Raw genomic sequence first — 18,051 nt, 5'->3', positions numbered from 1 at the left:
CACTGACTTAAAATAGAATTTCATTACATTGTCTTCATTGATTTTGTGTCCATGTATACCACGTGCATAATATCTTGTTTTGATCACTCAATCATCCTGGCAAACTTCTTGTCGCATCTGAGCTAGAAATATTTGGAATATCATAATCAGAGAGTTTTTAGTCGAAGTCAAAACACCAACATCTACCCACATCTGGATAGACCATCTTGGGTTTCATCCACTTCAAAGGACCTCTAACACCATCATGACATGAAGTGACCTGGTTGATAGTTAGGTACAGACCATCTAGGGTTCATACGTAACAACATATGGATGTCTTTCCCTGAAGAGAATTTATTGTGTCTATCTATTGTGTCTTTATACAAATGGTTAGAAGATAAACCATCATCCTCGCATGAGTGAAGGTAGATAGTGTTATCCTATATAAATTTTTTATGGCCTTCCTGTATATCATATGAATAGAAGTCTTTGGAATACACATTTAAAGATCAATGATCACCTTATTATGATCTCAACATGATTCAATAATCATTACATATATTATTCAAATTCATTATAAATATCACAAATGTGTAATGATGATCATAGTTTATTTTGACAAACTTAAATGAGTCATAATTAGCTTGTAGGTGACTTGATTTCATCATCCTGGCAATACTACTAACTTACTCGTCCATCACAAGATAGTATATCTTTGGGTTAAAATAATGTATAAGAAAATTATATTAGATTAGATAGTATCTTGATCATTGAATTAGAATCCTTTCAAGGAACATCTTCATCATAGTAATAAAGTAATCGGGTATCCTTGATCTATGGATCAACCCAACACAATAGAAATATTACAAGATTTGAGATGATTTGTGTTTCCAAATAAAATTAGATTATGCCATACACAACCAAAAGATGATATTATACACAACAAAATGTTGGCTGCCACTATTAAGAGAAAATTTCATCTTCAACATCATTTTGATCCTCATAACTCATATTTAGAAGAGACTTATTGTTATTTCAAAGGAATGGGGAATATTGCCATAAATTTTTTTGTTATTTTTAGAGGTCATCACCTAATCTAAGGGACAAAATTCATTAATAGTATGTGATATCGTGAACATCAAGTAGATGATGGATTTTCACTTGGTGACCACAATGAAGTAGTTTGAGAACTGCAATGCTACTACTGATAGTAGGCTCTCCACATAACAACACTGTACATTTCTCTATATTTAATTATGTTTATGGAAATCTAAGTGACATGAAAGCTAATCACACATTCCGTACTGTGTTCAATCTTTATTTGTTCAATATATTAATTATAGTGCACATGTGATGCTTATAATGAAGTACATGAATACGTGATATGATATTACATAGACCACTAATCTTTAAACGTGTCATAATTATTCTCATACAAATAATACTAGAGGACATCAAAAGATTTGAAAAGAATTACACGATCTAGTCCCACCCATATGGTGATTATGGTCAACCCTACGGCCATTAGTGTGGAGACACTAGCAACATATAGTAGGTGTTCTCTTTAGGAAAACAGTGTAGTTAACTTATCCATATGAATCCATGACTGATATTATAACATACTGTCAATCATGATGATTCACTCCATGGTTATGTAAGTGGTTCGCAGGTGTCTTGTGGATGGATGGTTATTATTTGACTATGATTTCTGAGCTCCTATTCGTAGAATTCCAAACCTTCTTAGCTTGGATGAAACAAGAAGTTTAAAAAGATGATTAACTGTTAAATTATGGGATGACTTATTAGGTTCTTAGATTAGTTTCCAAGGCTGATTAAATAACAAAGAAGATTTATTGGAAGCAAAGTTGGACACGATTGGAATGAGCATAGGAACATGTATTGATGTACCATATCAGCTAATGCTCCCAGGTTGATGCGACATATTCCACAAGTTGACTGAAGACTTTATTATTGGTATATCAATTGGTCCAGAAGGGATTGAAATAGGAGCCGGTTAGACATAAAGCTTTTGAAACGCAGTTTACCTAGGTAAAAGAGTAATGAGATGAAAACAGAAGTTAAATGAGCAGCCCATATAGGTCTTCCCTGAACCCCCCCATTAATTAAGGTAAACAATGTAGAAAAAGCGCCAATTTCTGTACCGGTTCTGAAAAAGCGAAGATAAAGGGGATGTTTTGTCAATGGGAACAAGGAACTGTTTATAGCCATTTCTATCTATACAACTATACTCATTTGAGCCACAGGAACATATGCATATGAGATATGAGAATTTCCACCTTGTTGAAAATCTGGTGGTGCTACCCAAAGACTTGAATGAATAGCCATCGCTGTTAAGAACAACCAAGTTTATTTTCCAACACATCAGTACTAACAAGGACAAGTGATTAAAATTTGGCATTTAACCATTCCCTAAGTCATCCTAGGAGCATCAAGTAAAATAGGGACTATACTTACACAGTAGTTGATGATAGTGATGTTCCATGAAAGAGTCAATATACTCCTTTGTATCTTCTAAAGCATGAAGTATAACTTAGCACCCCACAAGCCAGAAACCCAACTTATCAATTGCATAAAATTGATATATATATATATATATATATTGATATAGATAATTAATAATGTTAGACAATAAATGTCATAGTAACATTTTAGTCATTAACTAGACTGATACATGGATATAGATGGTCTCAAGCTATCGGTATTTTTGACCTTAGAATATATATTTAAAGTTGAAGGTTTTTATCCAAAAATCATGTTGAGTTTAAAGTGATTAATCCCTAAACAAAATCAAACCAGCCCAGAATTCTTGAGGTGCCCATTCTTCTTCTCTCTTCTCTCCTTAACTATGTTACCCTCCATATGTAATCAAAACAATGAAACAATGATGGAGGATTGATAGTGTGGCTCATCAAGATGGAGTAAATGCAACATATTGGGGATTGTGTGGATACATCTTGGGGCTACAACTTTGAGAAACTAAAGATTCTATCTTAAGGAAATGAAGAATCACAAATCCGACGTGCAAAGGCAATTTGATTGTCATGTTTTAATGGTTTGTTATAATTTTGTTTTTAGTCTTTCGCTACATCAGTCATCATATTTTCATTTCAATTGTGGCCTCAAAACCCAAAAATTTCAAGCTTACATGCTTTATATAATTTTTCACACATTATAATGTAATCTGACTTCTTCTATTTGAATAATACATTAAAGAGAATTTTAATAATACCTTATAAAAAAGTCCTAATAAATTAATATCCCCATTGGTTGAAACTAGAAACCAAATATTATGATCTTAAAGTTATCTAGACTGATTTATGAATGGAGCAATAATAAATTTCCATTGTAGTATTTTTTATCACCTCTTTATGATTTTCTGAGATTCTGTTTATAAAAAAATTTCCCTATAAACTTGGCTTTGATTCTTGGATGTCATATTAAGTGTTCATGATGTCATATTATTTTTACTGTAAAAAGAGTCAATGGCAGGTGGCCTTCAATAGCCAATTCATTCTCTTGGTGAAATAGCTCCAGTTTGATAACCCAGTTTTCACAAATGCGAAAACTGGGTTATCAAATGGCATGAAAATCTTAAACTCGAGAGAGCACAGTCTCGCACATTTTTGGGAATTCCAGCCTCAATAAAAATCTTTTAATTTTGATTTCACAACAAAATATCAAATCAAATCAGGATCTGAAAAAAGACATGTAAAAACTGCAGTCGTAAAAAGACATCACCTTTTTCACAAATTGCAGTCGTAATTTCTTCATTCCTTGAGAGAGCATCTTCAATTTGTTTAGATGTCTACCCTCTAGATGTGTCTATGTGATGTTTAAGTTGTGGAGTCGCACAAAATGAAAGTATATCAGTGCGACATGGAGTTTTTCACGTCTATCGTCCCATCACATTCAATAAAAGTTCCCAAACTTAAAGTATATCCACCACTGTCTAAAAACTTATGTGTGAGACCCTCTTGATGGGGAGTATATTAGCATGACATGGAGTCACCCCGAACTTTATGTTGATGTGGAGTCACCCAAACTTAAAGTATATTAGTGTGAAGTGGAGATTGTCACTTCTCTCGTCTCATCACACATCCCAATATTTTGTCAGAATCTGTCAAATTTTTATTTCTCGTCACTAGAGCGTGCCTCCCATCCTCGTCCCATCACCAAACAATGTCCCTGTCACAAGGGACAAAATGAATTATCAACTATTAAACATTTTATAAATTTACTTTTAAAATTTTCAATTATCTCTCTCTGACTTTCTCTCAGTTTCCCTCTCTCTATCAAACTCACACTCTCTCTGTCTACATCTCTCTCTTAAACTCCCTCTCTCTATCTTCCTCTCTCTTAGACTCCCTCTCTCTCTCCGTCTCGTTCTCTCAGCCTCTCTCTCTTGGCCTCCCTTTCTCTCTCTAAGACTTCCTTTGATGGAGGACCATCGAGAAGCTCCTATTCAATCCCGCCATCAACCGCGACGTGATGCCCGAGCCGACGTGAAGAACCCTGCCTTCAAGTACACGGCTAGACGATCGATCGGGTAAATTACGCAGCTTATTTCACGTATTTCTTTATGTGTAAGGTCTTTTAAAGGGGCCACCTGTTTAGACCTTGTTTATTTCTGTTGTAATTGTTTTAAATTGGCCCATTAGGGGAAGGTCTTTTACTTGGACCTTTCCCCTAATGACCCATTAAGGCATCCACCTATATAAAGTGGGGTATGCCTTAATGGAGAAGGAGATGATCATTTGGAAGAAAAATTCATGTTATGTGTTCTGATTTTCTTTTATCTATTGGTGGGTCCCACTCAGATCTGTCGGAAAAAGGACAGTTACCGTCGAAGAGTCACCGAAGAAGAAGAAGTTGTCTACGCCAAAGAAAGAATCGATTGCACTGTGAAAGTAGATTCCTTGTTATTTTTTTCCTTTCCATATTGTGGGTATTCACGATTCTTGTTGGGAGGACGGTTCCTCTGTATGATAGCCCGACATGGAGGGTACTAAAGCTGGATGACGTTGTTCATCTCCTTGGTGGACAAACCCGTCAAAGGATATCGACATTGTTGTCATTTGGGGTGTTCGACTGCGTATAGAATCTGAACGATCTGAAGGACCGGCCACCATCGTTACAAACTCACGATTTATGTTCCTTCACGCGAACACTGACCAACCATTCCCGATCCGGAGGTGAATATCTGGCAGTTTCTATTTGTCTACTATTCTCGATCCTATGGTGAACGACTGTTTCCTGTCTTCGATCGTTGAGAAGGAATATAGTGATCCCTGAGTTGAGAAGGAATAGAGATCCGCCAGGAACCTCTACATTACATTCGGTCGCTTGGAACGTTACATCATTGTCTGGCCAGAAGACCAGTTGGACCTCTGGGCGGATTGTTTGATCATCTTAATGGTGATGACCATAAGAATTTTCTGCTCTCTGAATGGGTACATTTGTGTTCCACCAACGTGGTCCCTTTAACAAGAGTGCCTTGTCTTCGGGCCTGAATTGGCTCACAAAGATCCCCCAAAGAACTACTTCCAATCTTCTTGGAAATCAAGCTCCTTCTTCAACCAGGATAAACACTCAGGTTAACTCTGCCCTAAAAATTCCCTTAATTTCTCAGCTTAATTACTTTCTTCAGTGCCGACGACGTCACTCCTCTATTTGAGAGAATTGATACATAGGATTAGTCACCATTATTTTGAGTGATAGGGAATCTTATTTCTGAGGTATTGATTAGTTTCACCATCGACGGAGGTTGGGACGCCTCAGGGCAGTGATTGCTCATCTCACTACGTTCGTGTTCTTATCGATTCGTGGGTTATTGGGAGTCTGTCGCATTCCTAGTTTTCTTCTCGAACATCCTTTCGGGTCTAAGGTCTTATTCGACGGCAATTGTGTATTAATCGTTATTTTAAAGTAATTTTAAATGTTAATTTTGACCAATACATCTCTCCTTTTATTTTAAACATAAAGCAATTTTATTTTGCACTTTTTTCCTTTTTTGCACTTCATCATTAATCGTTACAATCATCCTATCTCATCACCTGTCTAAGACCGTCCATCACTTTCACGTTATCCATCATGGGTATTTCATCACGTTATTCATCACCATCTCAGGTCTAAAAAAAATTTGTGTCACTATCACATTGATAACATGCATTTTTAGTACTTGAATCTGATCATACATGTTTATTTGCATTAAATCACTTACATTTGCATGTTATCAAGCTTAAAATAATTAAATCTATTTTTAGAATGATATTCTGAATTTTTGGTATTTTTATGCATTTTTGGGGTTTTTTAACAATATATTCTAAAAGAATTTATTTTTTGAGACAGAATATGAATTTATGGAATTTTTCGACATTAAATTTGGGAAGACATGATTTTTCTAAGTTGAAATATACACTTATCTGTAGTTTTTGGGCTTTTATTTTATTTAATACGAATTTTAGAAGATTTTCTAGCTCTTTTATCTTGCGCCGCAACATGTTGACGTTTAGTTCGTCGAACGGCAATGAATCACAGCTGACAGTAATGATTGGTGACATCCAATCATCAACTTCGTTGATGATTGGAGTCAGCCAATCATTTAGCCGAGCAATCATGGCATCGGGATTAGTAAAGCCATGATTGCATTTATGACTAATGACTCAATTTTTGGATTTTTCTGGCGCAAGGGTGACATGGACCAATAAAAAAGAAGGCTTTTGCAATAAATGCTTACGTGGACCGAGGTGAAAAAAGACAAAATTTCACTTTTGCTTCTCTCTTTCTTTGAAAGTCAGTAATGATCGTCGGGCGACGTGACACAACGTCATGGCGCCATGTGTACACGTGGCATCCGTGTGTACATGTGGCACGGATGTATGTGGTTTTTTTTTACCATCGCTGACGTGGCTCGCCCTAGCGCGATGTCACGTCAGCTGCGAGAATGATAAGTGAAGTATTTAAATAATATTACTAATATGATTATCTTTTTGTCTTTTTCTTCCTACAAGTACATGTGGCGACTCTGGAAAACGTGAGCGCGGAAGATGAAGCGGCACAAAATTTTTAACGACATGACAGTTCAACCAAAAATGGAAAAAGACGAGGCATCAAAAAGATGACGAGGAGAGAGAAAAAATAAAGGCTAGGATTGTTCCAACATAAAACGACGATATCTGATGATCTATAGCTCCGATTGAGCTGAAATTTTCAGCACTGCTTCATCTCCCCCACTTCTTTTCATTTATACCCTCTGATCTATAAATAGACTTGGATCACTATGAAATTCATCTTGAACTTTCTTCCTACTAATGGAAATATGTGTGGACGGCATGCCAATCACACATTCCATGTCTTGTTCCATGTTCATCAATAGAGCATATTCATTATAATGCATGTGTGATGCTTATAATAAAGTCCATGAATACATGATCAGACTTATTGAATTATGATGAGATCATAATACGGAGATCACTAGTATTTAAGCGTGTGTTCTAAATACTCCAATTGGAAGGATACACAAGAAGGACATCGAAGTATCCATATAGAATATCACTATCTAGCCTCACTCATACGATGAGTATGGCCGGTCTTGTAGCCATTAGTGTGGAGACACTAAGGATAGATAGTGGGTGCTCTTTAGTGGAAAGAGTTCACTAAATTGATATGTATGAATCCCGAAATGGTATTATACTGAACTGTTGATCAGGTTGATTCACGTCACGGTTGTGTAAGTGGTCCTTTGACCTAAGACACCAAAGATGTCTTATGGACATACGGTTGTACTTCGACTATGGCGAACAAGTGTCTAATCATGGGATTCTAAACGGTCTTAGTCCAGGTGCATCAAGAAGTTCACGAAATGATTGAGTGGTCAAGATGGGATCGTCCACCCTTGGGTTAAATCAATCCGGCATTAATTACTCTACATCACAATATAGTTAATTAATATTTAAGGCCAATAAAGGTTTTTGGGCTGCTAGAGTCATTAACTAGACTGATACATGGCCCTAAAGGGTCACACGCAAATGGTCTTTTGGACGTCGGAAGATAGATATACTTAAGTTTTGGGGATTTTTATGAAAAATACCCACTTAGTATAAATAGGGGAAGGCCCTGAACGAATTTCACCCATGCCAAAATTGTTCAAGGGCCTTTCCCCTTGTTATCCCTTCTTCCCACACCCTCTCCATCCCCGATGTGGTTGGGATGAAGTAATGATGACGATGAAGATTGAATGGGGATCATTAAGAGAAGGAGGATATCCGACGTTCCGAGGACTGCATGGATACATCTAGAGGCTGCACACTTGAGCGGCTCAACTCGTCTTACTCCGGGATCCAAGAAATCACAGATGGGATCCATGAAAAGGTACTTCATTTTAATGTTTTTATCGATGACGTTTGATTCCATTCAAGTCTTTTGCTGTGGAATGTTTTGATTTGTTCATCTATATCAAGGCCTCTAGAACCCAACACCTTCTTGTGTGAACTGATTAAAAGATAGTGAGTTTTGCTATACATCAAGTGTGTTCTTGGTGTCCTAGGTGTGTAGGAAGAAGCATTAGAGTAGAGAGGGAGCTTATTGACACTCGAAAATTTCCGTGATTCTGGCAGAACATAAGCATCTTTGCCTTCCATTGCTCTTTCTCAGCATCATTGTTACTTAATTAGATTTTACTATAACCTTTTCACTATCATTTCATTTCCTTAAATCACCCTTATCTCATCTCTATGTTTTCCATCACACCATTCCTACATTCAATCACTATCGTATCCTTCACGTTCTCCATCTCACCCACATATCGCTTCGCATAATTCTACGTTCACTTCCTCTTCTCTTTACTACTTTAAGTTCAATTATAACTATTACATCCTTTTACTCGATATCACTAGCTCACATATTCTATTCTAGTCTTCATCTATTCTCATTATCACTATAGTAAGAAAATTAAATCCTTAATCATCGTTCCCTGTGGAAACGATCCATACTCATCACTAACTAAATATTCCCAAGTACGGTTAAATATATGTTTATTGAATAATCTCAATAACCAATAATGAATTAAAACCCCTAAATTAGAGATTATCACACATCAAACATGGTTGATGGCGTTTGTTAGTTCCCTACCTCAAATATTGAGGATGGAGGATTCCATCTTGAGCACATAATCACATTTGTGGAAATGATGTGACACAAGTTTGGGATCCCCTAAATAAATACTTAAAAGTTGTAGTCAAAACACAATAGTATATTCACACATCGCCTTTAGTGTCTCAGGTCTAAGGATTACTTATGTTGTGACATGCATAAACTATAATAGCGCTAGGTAAAATACCATTCATAGATTCATACGGATCAATTTTCTGAACTCCTTCCCCAAAGAGCATCCATTATCTGTCACTAATGTCTACACACTAATGGATATGGGATATGCCATACTTATCATATTAGTATGATTAGACAATGTTATTCTATAAATATACTTTGATGTCATTCTCTTGTATCCTTCGAATAGGAATATTTATAACATGTATTTAAATACTAACAATTTTCATATTATATCCCATCATAATTCACTTAATCATTGTACATATTCATGGACTTCAATTATACACATCACACATGTATAACAATGACTAAATTGTATTAACAAATATTAAATAGGACGGAGAACGTGCGATTGGCTTACATGCTAATTATATTTCCAACACTCATGCCATCCCTTACCCTCCATCAAAATTCATATACACCAAAGCTTTTAAAGAAGACATCCCACTGAAAACCATTATGAAATAACACTTGAGATATTCATCCAGCTCCAATCTATACAATACTAAACTCAAAACACTCGCCCCACTATTTCTATTGCAAAAGAGATGTGACATGAGTATGCCTTTCAAATTAATATCAACAAAAAATGACCATGCCTGAATTATAGTATGTTATACTAGGATATGACTTCATCTGAAATTAAAATTCCAATATTCATCATTGCTTCATTACTACAAAGTGAGATACACCTGGATAATTTATCATATCATAAAGGATGACAATGACAACATATAGTGCAATTTTTACTTGGGCTTTGGCCACTTTAGGTATGTGAACAGAAACGCCTCAATCAGCTGTATCAGGCCCTGCTCTATTATACCAGTGAATGAATCCCATCCCATTTTAATCTAAGTGAGGTGTAACTTTACAAGCGGGAGCAGTATTAGGCGTGCTATGACAACATAGTACTACAGGGATGGGGGCTTGTAGTCTTCTTCGCCAGCCTTCACTATCCCTTTCACCCTAGGGAAAAGCATGAAAAAAAGCTCAAATGGTATGATCGCTCCTTCACCCCATAATGAAAAAAGGGGTGATCTCGTAGTTCTTTATCTACAAAGATGTGTTGTTAGGTGCTCCATTTTCCTACTGAGGCCAAACTAAACTTGTTCTAGAGAGATAGCTGTCCATACACTGATAAGGGATTTATGGATTTTTTATCCATTGGGAAAATATAGGTTTAGTTAAGATTTTTTTTCAGAGTATCAAAGGCAAGCATCACATAGTTATGAACATAAAGTATGGAAAACCAAAAACAAGCTGGCCCAACTCAAATGAGATATGATCGCTTCTTTATACTTGTATTTGCAATTTTTGGGTACCACATAGCATGACTCTGCAAATTCCATTAGAAATGTTTCTCAGAAATTTTCTTAATGGTCCATCGCATTGATCAGATTGAATAACTTGATCAGATAGGATCTGGGACACATGTCTAATCATGAAGCACCCATTAGATTGATCGTTTTTGCCGACAATATCGCCTGATCATTGTGCAATTTGAACTGATTGCCGAAGCTTGCTCTCTACTAGAGTTGGACATTTAGGACCAAGGACCAGTTTGATCAGATCAATTCAGGACTTTAAGTCCCCCATTTGAGGGTGTACGGGTTGGTCGGGCAAGTTTAAGTCCAAGGGTCAAACCAGACCGAATTAGATGTAAATTATAAAATATTTATTTAATATTTTTTGTAAAATTCTAAAATATATTAAATCCAACTCGCAGGAAGGTTTCTATGGATTTCATTGTAGCCGCCATATATTTGACCATAGGTGGGTACCCACTTCATGTAAAGGAGATCTTCTTCAAAGGGGGCTGCAAGAAACTATCAAAACCCTTATCTCTATTCTATGTTCCTTGTCTTTTGTGGAGGGAGAAAGACCTAGAGAGTGGGAAAAGAAAGTAAGGGATGCAAAGGAGCATTCATTGTCTGCTGTTCTAAAACTCATAATGTGGATATTCAACATACCCATCAACATAAATTTTATACTTTGTATTTGATATTGACTATTCTACCTAACCAAACTGGGACAGGACTGGACCAGTTTGGGACCGAGCAAGAACGGACCGAAACCAGACCGAAGTCTGGGTAACGTTTGGATCTTTATTAAAACCCAAACCAAATCAGGACTGTCAAACCCTACTCTTAACTAGTGTTCTGAGATCCGATCATGATCGGATCGGATCAGATTGGATCGTCTTTGATCGTCCGCGCCAAACGATCCACAGGTAAAAAAGTCGATCTTGATCGTGTCAATGGGTCGATCCGATCCCTCGTGTTCCATCTATTTGATCTGTCGACAGAAACCAGTTTAATCCAATGGAAAAATGCCACGTGTCAAAGAGAAGACACGTCGCAATCCGCTCGGATCTCAAATCATGCGTGTGCTCTGTAATCGGACGGTTTAAAATTTATAGTCAATTTTAGGGAATTTATTAATGCCGGTCGATTCGAGAACTTTCGAGCCCACGTAGCGCATTACACGTGACGTGTCTTCATCCAATCGACAGAAGACACGTAGGAATGGGGCGGTGCCGGAAACGGGCTCTTCCACGTCACTGCAAGAAGAAACAACCTATAGAAATCTGCCACGTGGTTCCGCTACCCACTCTCAGCCGTCCGATCGTCCACGTGGATAGAAAACCTCTGAGCTTTTTTCCTCCCCGTCCATCTGGGAAGCTCGAGTATTTAAGCCCCGAGGAACGCTGAAGACATAGGAGAACGGAGGAGCAAAGAGCAGAGGCAGCGATGGGGAAATGGGCGATCCCTTCCACTCTTCTTCTTTTGCTTCTACTATCAACGATTCCATATCAAGGTATAGAATATTGATATTGCTACGTTCGTTTGATGAGTTTCTAATCTTTTTTTCATGTTGTTCGTTTGATCGGTACCTAATCGTTCTAGTTTTTCGTCTTTTCATTTCACTTCGATCCGTTCTTTCTGCGGCACCGCTTGCATTTTATAATTTTTCTGCTTCATTGCCGCTAATGATTATCTTCGATGTGTTTTCTGTTTCAGATCGTGTATTACAGGCCAACGCTGAGGAGAGCAGCGGATCGGACGAGCTTGCCGATCTACCAAAGGTTGAGGAGAAGATCGGCGCTGTTCCCGGTGGATTATCTACCGATTCCGATGTTGTTAAGAGGTGGTTTTGTCACTGTTCAATGCTACGAGTGTGTGTTTTTTGGAGATCTGATGTGATCTGATCTGGCGTTGTTCCCGATTTGTTCAGAGAATCCGAGTCAATGTCCAAGCGGGGGCTCCGTAGTGATGCGGAGAAGTTCGAGTTCCAAGCTGAAGTTTCAAGGCTCATGGACATCATTATCAACTCTCTTTACAGCAATAAGGACATCTTCCTCAGAGAGCTCATATCGAACGCCTCCGATGTATGTACTAATATTTACCTTTCTTATTACATAGCTGCTTCATTGTGTGAAAACTTTTCTCTTACATTTATCCTTTCGCTAGGCATTGGACAAGATCAGGTTTTTATCTCTCACTGACAAGGAGATACTGGGAGAGGGTGACAATACTAAGCTGGAAATCCAGGTAAGAGTCGGGACTGTAGAGAGTTGGAGAACTATGGATATTTCAACTTTTTAATTTTTGCAATTGATTTTTCTCATAATTTCTATTTTTTCGTTCACTCTCAGATTAAGCTAGACAAGGAGAATAAGATACTTTCTATCCGGGACCGCGGTATCGGAATGACGAAGGAAGACCTTATTAAGAATTTGGGAACCATTGCCAAATCTGGGACCTCCGGTAAAGAAAGAAGCTTTTATAGCAGTCATGAACCGTTCTCTCAGCGGAAACAGCTGACCCAGTTCCAACTTCTTGTCTTGCTTTGCAGCTTTTGTGGAGAAAATGCAATCGGGCGGAGATCTGAATCTCATTGGTCAATTCGGAGTGGGTTTCTACTCTGTCTATCTTGTGGCTGATTACGTAGAAGTCATCAGCAAACACAACGATGACAAACAGTATGTGACAATATATGCTACTTGGCTTAATAGATTATATTTACTTTAGTCTCTTTACCTGAGCGTCGTGTAATTTATGCGTCAGATACGTATGGGAGTCAAAGGCCGACGGCTCCTTCGCCATTTCTGAGGATTCTTGGAATGAGCCTCTTGGACGAGGAACAGAGATCAGGTTGCATCTCCGGGAGGAGGCCCAGGAATACCTGGAGGAGGCTAAATTAAAGGTGCAAATGCCAATTAATATGTTTCTCTAATCTCCCTCATCTCTAAGTCATTTGTTTTTTTACTCTTTTGAGATGACGATATATCTTCCACGATATGAGTTTTGAGACGATTTTTACAAAGCTCGTGACGAATTAGTCTGCGGCATTTTAAGTTAAATAAGTTGGTGGGCTGCCGAATTCTTTAATAATTACTATCCAGTTGAATGCGCATGTAATGAATTTATGGTTAACGACTTCAGGAGCTGGTGAAGAAGTACTCCGAGTTCATAAACTTCCCCATCCATCTTTGGGCCACGAAAGAGATTGACGTTGAAGTACCTGCTGACGAAAACGAATCGACAGAGGACGAAACTCGTAAGAAACAAATCTTTAGTAATTCCTTCATTATTCTGTAAACTCTGAAAGCCTAACAATATGTCTTCGTCCAGCCACTGAAACAGCTGAAGACGAGGAAAAAGAAGAAACTGAGGATGAAGATTCTGAGAAGAAGCCGAAGACTACAAAAATGAAACAAATAATCCACGAATGGGAGCTTCTGAACGATGTGAAGGCCATTTGGCTGCGCAATCCAAAGGAGGTTACCGATGAAGAGTACTCCAAGTTCTACCATTCCCTAGCAAAGGTTAGTAGTTTTAATACTTAACTTATTTCTTGGCCTCTGTCATTCATTATCTTCTTCTCTTTAGGATTTCGGCGACGAGAAGCCAATGGCCTGGAGCCACTTCACTGCTGAAGGTGACGTGGAGTTCAAGGCTGTCCTCTTCGTCCCACCAAAAGCCCCTCACGACCTCTATGAAAGTTACTACAACTCTCAAAAGGCCAATTTGAAGCTCTACGTTCGGAGGGTCTTCATCTCCGAAGAATTTGATGAGCTCCTCCCCAAGTACCTCAACTTCCTAAGGGTAATGACCCAGCAAGTCAACTTGTGACTGGATTAAGGTTTTCGAAAAAGGCAACTTATTTTTTTACGGTTCAGGGTCTCGTCGACTCAGACTCGCTGCCGCTTAATGTCTCGAGGGAGATGCTTCAGCAGCACAGCAGCCTGAAGACCATCAAGAAGAAACTCATCCGCAAGGCCCTCGACATGATCCGGCGGCTCGCCGATGAAGACCCCGACGAGGCCGCTGCTGACTCAAGCAAGGCGGAAAAGGACGTGGATAAGAATGATGAGAAGAAGGGTCAGTACACCAAGTTCTGGAACGAGTTTGGCAAGTCCATCAAGCTTGGCATCATTGAAGATGCCACCAACAGGAACCGCCTTGCAAAGCTCCTGAGATTCGAGAGGTGAATGACTGAGTTACCTTGTTTTTTAATCAATTCAATTTAATTAAAATACTTGCATGCAGCACCAAGTCCGAAGGCAAGCTGACTCAGTTACCTTGTTTTTTAATCAATTCAATTTAATTAAAATACTTGCATGCAGCACCAAGTCCGAAGGCAAGCTGACTCAGTTACCTTGTTTTTTAATCAATTCAATTTAATTAAAATACTTGCATGCAGCACCAAGTCCGAAGGCAAGCTGACTTCCCTGGACCAGTACATCTCCCGGATGAAGGCCGGGCAGAAGGACATCTTCTACATCACCGGTACCAGCAAGGAACAGCTGGAGAAGTCCCCCTTCCTGGAGAGGCTGAAAAAGAGAAACTATGAGGTAAAATAAATTAAATTAAAATATAATGAAATAAATTGGATTCAAGCTGACAGGATGGAGTGTGGGGATGCAGGTGATATTCTTCACGGACCCGGTGGATGAGTACCTGATGCAGTACTTGATGGACTACGAGGACAAGAAGTTCCAGAACGTGTCAAAGGAAGGGCTGACTCTTGGAAAGGACGCCAAGGCAAAGGAAGTGAAGGACTCGTTCAAGGAGTTGACCAAGTGGTGGAAGGAAGCATTGGCGGCGGAGAACGTTGACTCAGTGAAGATCAGCAACCGGCTTTCGTCAAGTCCATGCGTGGTAGTGACAGGCAAATACGGGTGGAGCGCCAACATGGAGCGCATCATGCAGTCCCAGACGCTGTCCGACGCGAACCGCCAGGCGTATATGAAGGGCAAGCGCGTCCTCGAGATCAACCCCCGCCACCCCATCGTCAAAGAGCTCCGCGAGCGTGTTGCCAAGGACCCAGAGGTACCATCTGTCCATCTCCTATTTTATCTGTCTGTCTATCTATCTCTATTATACTTCCAGATCGTCCCGGACGTGGACGATGGACGGGACGGGACGAATTTCGTCGCGTCCGACGTCCAGAGTAGGTTCAGGGACATAGGACAGGACGGTTTTTCGTTTGACGGTAAAAAACCGTCCCGTCCAATCATACCGGGACGGTTTTTCGTCCCGTCCAGTCCTCCCGAAATTCGTCCCAGACGAAATAAACCTATTTTATATTTTTAATATATTAATATATATTTTTCTAAGTTTTTTAAGGGAGATATGGAGGAGAGAGAATGCAAATGGACAACTGTACAATTAATTCTGAGCGGCGTCAGTTTGCACGCGCGAAAAAATACAGGGACCTCGATGCAAATTGTCATAGCATGGCCACACGGCGAGATCTCAACCGTTGGATGTGAATCAGGCGATTTTTCGTCCACATCCGTCTGTCCATCGTCCGAGACCTCCGGACGTACGTTTTTTTCATCCCACGGGACGAAAACCATCCCTGCCGGTGGTCCCCGGGACGAATTTTCGTCCCAAAATTCGTCCGTATCCTCGGACGGGATGATTTTTTCGTCCCGGACGAAAAAGTCGTCCCGTCCGCGTCCCTGAACTATACATGCAATCCTTGGTACACCCGAAATCTCCTCCTTCACCTTGTTTTATTTTTGTTGCTCTGGCTAGCATCTACCTCTTTATCTATCTTACTGCATGCCACACTATATATCTCGCTATCTTTGTTCTCTTAGTTGCTATAGATCACTCTATCTGAAACTTTAGTTTGCATTTGCCTCTTTATCTATCTATCTTTTTGTACATCACTCTAGCTAGATTTTACCTCTCTATCTATTCATGAATCCATCAAACTAGCCATCCATCTATCTGAATATCTGTATATTACTCTCCTAGTTCATTGGCGCATCTATCCCGCTATGTAGATCTCTATCTAGAAATATCTCTTTCCATCAAAGTATATCTCTACATGTATCTGCCTTTCATTCTATGTTGCGCTCTATCTATCATTCCATCTACGAATATCTCTATCCATCAAACTACAACCTTATACATGAGTATCTGTATCGTTCTATCTACGGATATGCCTATCTATTGAGATAGTATTATTGCAATCTGGCTACCTAACTATTTGTCAATCTATTCCTCAAGATAGCTATCTAGCTGTCTACACATCACTTACATCCATCCTTCCGTCTTTCTATCTGTCTGTCACCCTTAGCCAATATTCCATCTAGCTCTATAGCTATCATTTTGTATCTTGGTTTTGATCTAATCCAATTCTATATTAATCTGCCTATTGATGCATCCCCGAATAACTCAATTTCTTGGATCAATTACAATTGTTTGATCTGTGTTGTTGCCAGGATGTGGGGGCGAAGCAGGCGGCGCAGCTCATGTACCAGACGGCGCTGATGGAGAGTGGGTTCATGCTAAGTGACCCACAGGATTTCGCGGCCAAGGTCTACTCGTCAGTGCGCACGAGCCTGAGCATCAGCCCTGACGCCACTGTGGAGGACGACAACGCCGAAGAGGTCGAGGCGGAGGAAGCGGCCACGCCCGAGCCAGAGGCCGATCTCAAGGACGAGCTCTAAGTCTTCGTCTCATCCCCCCTTCCCCCACCAGGATTTTGTCTCTTCGTTTATTCAGTTAGGCAAAAAGAGAAGTCACTTTGTTCCTGACTGTTGGTCACTAATGTTAAATTTCTAGGTTCAAATGTTCAATTCACTTCAGTGTCTTGTCTGCGTCCCGACTTTATGTTACAGAGTCAAGTCAGATTCATGTTACAAAGTCATTCAGATGATGGGAGTGATAAACAAATTACAATATTCATGTTACAAAGTCCACTCCGACTCGTCATCCGTCCCGTCCACAAAGTTGGAAAACCCGCCTGACTGATGGAGACAGACGACACAACAGACGAATCACCAAGGTGGCGTTACGGATCATCCGGGACATGGACAGGACAGGACGAAGATTGTCCCGTCTGACATCCTGATATTTCAACTTTGTCTGAACCGTCCCGTTCAGGGATTCGTCCATTGAAGAAAAAAATCGTCTGCGTCCCGACGTTGCCAGTTTCGTCCCCTCCCTCGTCCCAGACGGAAAAAATCATGTTTTAAATTTTAATATAATTTTCTAAGTTTTTTAGGGAAGAGAGAAAGGGGAGGGACATATGAACAATTACTTCTAGGCAGAGTTAGTTTGCGCGCACACGAGAAGACAGAGACTTCGATACAAATTGTCAGGGAATTGATTAATCTGTGCCACGTGGCAAGATCTCAACCATCTAAAGCGAATCCAACAGATTTTCATCCACCCTTACCGTCCATCGTCCCAGACCCCC

The 18,051-nt window shown here is 39.5% G+C and overlaps 1 protein-coding gene and 1 pseudogene across 1 annotated transcript; one reads left to right on the top strand and one right to left on the bottom strand.

Moving 5' to 3' along the window:
- Positions 1-1,789: 1,789 nt before the first annotated feature.
- Positions 1,790-6,376, bottom strand: LOC144716264 (putative cytochrome c biosynthesis ccmC-like mitochondrial protein pseudogene; annotated as a pseudogene).
- Positions 6,377-11,995: 5,619 nt separating this feature from the next.
- SHD (Chaperone protein htpG family protein) lies at positions 11,996-17,437 on the top strand. The gene is made up of 14 exons (XM_078592170.1): positions 11,996-12,147; positions 12,351-12,477; positions 12,565-12,718; positions 12,801-12,881; positions 12,986-13,097; positions 13,186-13,312; positions 13,398-13,536; positions 13,776-13,890; positions 13,965-14,158; positions 14,223-14,438; positions 14,513-14,820; positions 15,037-15,187; positions 15,261-15,665; positions 17,072-17,437. The coding sequence occupies exons 1-14, from the start codon at positions 12,081-12,083 to the stop codon at positions 17,297-17,299; spliced, it is 2,424 nt and encodes an 807-aa protein (XP_078448296.1). The 5' UTR covers positions 11,996-12,080; the 3' UTR covers positions 17,300-17,437.
- Positions 17,438-18,051: the final 614 nt, after the last annotated feature.

This window comes from Wolffia australiana, chromosome 2, assembly GCF_029677425.1.
Source record: "Wolffia australiana isolate 7733 chromosome 2, ASM2967742v1".
In the NCBI taxonomy this organism is placed as follows: Eukaryota; Viridiplantae; Streptophyta; class Magnoliopsida; order Alismatales; family Araceae; genus Wolffia; species Wolffia australiana.
The sequence above is the reverse complement of the archived record's forward strand: the minus strand, read 5'-3'. Positions and strand labels throughout refer to the sequence as shown.